The 4,570-nt window shown below is 41.0% G+C and overlaps 1 protein-coding gene across 1 annotated transcript in view; it reads left to right on the plus strand.

Moving 5' to 3' along the window:
* The first annotated feature begins 6 nt into the window (after window positions 1-6).
* The window catches only part of HS6ST3 (heparan sulfate 6-O-sulfotransferase 3), a 771,050-nt gene continuing 766,486 nt past the window's right edge, over window positions 7-4,570 (plus strand). Inside the window, exon 1 of the mRNA XM_011970656.1 lies at window positions 7-137. Within this exon, the coding sequence (XP_011826046.1) occupies window positions 97-137 (41 nt within the window). The 5' untranslated portion in view covers window positions 7-96. The remainder of the gene's footprint in view (window positions 138-4,570) is intronic.

Here is a 4,570-nt window from a genome sequence, read left to right on the forward strand (position 1 = left end):
AAGAAGGAGACGTGGCTCTTCTCCCGCTTCTCCACCGGCTGGAGCTGCGGGCTGCACGCCGACTGGACGGAGCTCACCAACTGCGTGCCGGCCATCATGGAGAAGAAGGACTGTCCCCGCAACCACAGCCACACCAGGTACTGTCCCCTGCCCCGTCTCAGTTCTTCACCTCCCACCCCCACCCAGTCCCTCTTCTTCAGTCCTGACCCAGAGCGACCCCGCGCTCCCTGCCCCTGCTGATGGTTTCCTGGCGTCTTGGGCGGTTGGCGCCGTGGCTTTGGGGAGGGATGAGAGACGTCTGGATAGTGCCCAGGTCCTGAACTCGTTCTTCCCCCAGTCCCCACCGCTTCCCGCCACCCCTCTGCCTTCACCCTCTAAGGTGTGCGGAGCCACCGTGTGGATCCTGCCTGGTGCCTATAGCACAGCCTGGCCTCCCTCCCAGTGGACGCTGGAAAAACGCCCTGAAATGGGGAGGGGATCGCGGTCTGGGTTAGACCAGCCTTGCAAAATTGTGAACTTAAGTTTTGGGAGTGCAAACCCAAACCCAGGAAAAAGAAGGGGGAGTAGAGAGGCAAGGCAGGAGTTTTCCAGGTATGGTGAAGCTGGAGACGAATATGATCCTTCTATAAGTGGCTTTTGGGTGGCAGCTCAGGAAACAGTCAATCCTCTTGGTGACACTTTGAAGAGACACGTGCAAATTTCTGCTTTACCTCGATAGATAACTCTAATTCTGGAGATGGTCTTTGTTGCCCAGCAGTGCCAGGATTTGGACTCACCTGTCCTCAGAAAGATTTCCATGCTCTTCCTAGGCCATTACATCAACTTATTCCAAAAGTACCTATTAAATGCCTACAGGGTGCCTGACAGTGTACTAAGTGCTAAGTGAGTATAAAGATAAAATAACATCCCTTGTTTTCAGGATGGAATGACATTCTTGATCCCCTGCCTCCTAGCCTTAAAAAACAGTAATACAGTGGAGAATTCGGAAAGTTAAAAATCTTAATAGCCAATGAAACTGCTTACATTATTAACATGCTTTGAGAGAGACATGGGCTTAAGAATTTGGTTGAAGGTTCTTTCTGCCCATTGCAGTTCGAAGATTAATCTGACATGCTTGCTCAAGGACGAAAATATTAAAAGCTTGGAACACTAGTTCATTGAAGTTTTTATCTTAAAGGTTTCAAACAATTTGGTATGAGGAAATAGGATTTTAAAAGCTCAAGCTCATTATGTTGATAGCACAGATAGCTTTTGCATTTGACGTTATAGAAAAGCTTCATTTACTGGAAGCTACCCAGATTCTGGAATTCACCACCACTGAAGCATCTAATTCTACTTCATTTCTCCAAGAATGAGCGAAATTTCATTATGGGATTTTTTACTCTGGCAATTTTTCAAATACTTTCCCTCCTCCCTGCTCCTTTTCCTGTTTCATGCACATTGGTTAGAATAAGAAACTGGATTTAGAATGAGGGCATTAGGGTCTTCACCTAGTATATTTTACAGATCCTTTGCTTTTAAATATTTTTAATAGTGTATTACTTTAGATCCTGCCACTCTCTTTTAGCTTAAAACAGTTTTTCAGTTAAGTATTACTTCCAAACCTCCTAACACATAACATGATTACTTCAGTGAGACACAACTTCTGCTACAGTGAGACACAATTTCTGCTACATTTCATCCAACCTTGTACTCCGTTTAGATTAATTCCTGATTGACCCCAAAGAGTTTGCTAGACTGCTTCCCAGCTTCCATTTCACTAAAACTGGAGTCTTACTGATTATCACATAGAAAAGTCTGATTACTCTTCAGTAGGGGCTGGCATTATTTTTGTCCCATGTACTTAAAAGTCTTAGTAAATAGATGAAAATTTTAGAGGACTTAGAAGAGGATGTGGAATCTAAAAATAATTAGATTTTTGCTTAGTGATGAATAATGCTACTACAGACCCTGAATAGGTGACAAGCAGTAAGGTCTCACTTCTATAGGAAATACTTAATATCTCTTTATTCTGTGACATAGGAAAACTCTACCGTGACTGTTTAAACACATAATTTCTAGTGTATGATCAAATTATTTTCTTTGTTTAGTAATGGAGCATAAACATTCATTTCTCCCTGAATCACAAGTTAGCAGACAATTAGTCACCCTGTTCTGGTTTCCTTTTCTTTCTTAAAAAACACATTTTTGGTAGTATCTTGTTTTTACCTCATTTTATAATCCTTCTTTCTTTTCCTTCCCACCCTCTCTCTCTTCCCAGTAATTCTCAATTACTTCCTTGCTCTAGATACTGTAGGAGGGAATAGTTGTGGCATATGTGAAGTGCTCTGCATCAAAAGCTATAGGGAAAAAGTTGAAAGGATGTTAACAGTAGCATCTCTCTAGCAGAGTAGATTGAATTAGTTGTCCGTCATTGTAATGTCTGTGTACAGCATTCTACAGTCAACTAGATTAGCCTGGATAATGGAGGGTACATTTTCACAATGCAAAATGGCAGATAATCTATTGGTACATAATGGAAACAAGGTTCTACTTCAAATAGGGCTGACTCTAAGCAAAATTGATAAGCAGATCTTGTTGATTTCGGTTCCCTAGTCTTTCTGCTTTTGATTCCCGCAAAGCGTCTCCCAATTTCACTCAGAGATCAATACCCTTATGGATCACATAATGGGTAAGAGTAAGGATTCTGGAATCAGATAAGTATGGCTCTTGTACTTACTAGCCGTGTACCCAGGAGTAAGTTACTCTTTCTGAGTCTCAGTTTCTTCACTTTTAAAGTGTAGATAATAATTAGTATGGCCATTATATTATAGGGGTGTTGTGAGAACTAAATGAATCAATGCGTACAAAATGCTTAGCATAGTATATATGCATAGTATAATATGCTGGCATATTGTACTTACTATGTGGATATATAGTAATAGTGCAATATCAGTTGTTAATTGCAATAATAGGTTCCCTATTCAAGGCTTTCTTCCTAAAAAACCATGAGGTCAATTTGTTAGAGAAGCTCTGTATAAATGAGTCACCTTACAGAGATACCATTTTATGATTACTTGTACTAAGCACCCTAGGTTGCAAACTTAAACAATAAGTTGAAATTATGGACATTTGGTCATCAGTCTTTGTAGGGGAGAAGGTGGAAACAAAGTTAGGGGCACACAATATAATTGGATATACATTCCTTTGGTAACACAAAAAACTATCTGGAATGGTGAGAGAGGAGCTGAGAACATCTAGGACTGAAGGCAGAAGAAGGAAGCCAACTCGGAAGAGAAATACGTGGCAAACCTGAAGGGGCCATCATATGGATTATGTGGGCCATGAAGGGGCAGGACCTTGGGCTGGTGGTTTGAATCCAGCACAGAGATAACTTCTGACCACAGAAACTGGTTGGAATAGGATGATGGCATATCGGAATCACCTCTTTTATCATATCACTGATGGTTTTTTCCCGTTATTTTTGTGGTGCTTTTCCCCCAGTTACTTTTTTTTTTTTGGCAGGTTATTCTTTCTCACTCTCTTTATGCTTCCTTCTTTATTACTGTATACCCATTTATCTGCATGTCCAAAGCCTTAAAAGACTCCTTTTTAGCATTCTTGAGTATGTATAGAATCATAGCATTTTATGGCTAAAAAGGACTGAAGAGAGAATCTAGTCCCACATTTTTCACGGGGAATGTAACCATAAAAAGGTGAAATGACATACCTAAGGTTTCTTGAGGGAATTCATGTCTTCATTTTCATAATTTATATTCAATGTTTTGCTTACTATATATCTTCTGTTTACTATGGAAAGTATAGTGGAGTGTGCCTTAAGCACCTACTTACTATGTGCCGGGCACTACGATAGTTCTGGGAATTGCGTTGTAAACATTGGCAGCCCTGTGTAGCCTAGGCTTCATCTTTGGTAAGTGAGTATCACTCCCATTCTTAAATAATGATGGAAAGATATTCTATCTGCATCATTTTGTAAGATAGGATGGCAATTTTTCTCTTTTATGACCTGCACTCCGTTAGTTTTGTTAGAATAGTTTGAACCCTGTGGATGTTATATTAAATAGGACCTTCTGTGTTGCAAGTTATACAAACCTAATTCAAACTTATTTCAGCCAGAGGGGAATTATTGGCTAACCCAGTCACACCACAGGAAGGTGGGGGAGAGGTGGTTTCAGGAATGACTGGACCTGGAGATTTGGGGTCTTTCTTCCCATACTCCTTTGCATATTGATCTCATTCTGTCAAATTGGCCAATTCCACAAGGTGGGCAAATGCTTTTCATGTCTAATAGCTCCACAAGCCGAGAGGGAAGCAGGCCTTCTCTGAGTTCCAGTTTGAAATTTTTGGGAATGACTCTGATTAGCCCAGCTTGGAACTTGTGACTATTCTTTCAGTCAATCATTGTGGCCAGGGAGAGAGATAAGGTTATCTGAGTCACCTTGTATCACAGAACCATTTATATGACTGGGGTGTGTGTGTGTGTGTGTGTGTGTGTGTGTATGTGTGTATGTGTGTTATTAGGAAGAAGAGGAGCTACCATAGATACAGCTCCTGGATGGACCACCTTGTA

The sequence above is a fragment of the Mandrillus leucophaeus genome, unplaced genomic scaffold (assembly GCF_000951045.1).
Source record: "Mandrillus leucophaeus isolate KB7577 unplaced genomic scaffold, Mleu.le_1.0 Scaffold960, whole genome shotgun sequence".
NCBI lineage: Eukaryota > Metazoa > Chordata > Mammalia > Primates > Cercopithecidae > Mandrillus > Mandrillus leucophaeus.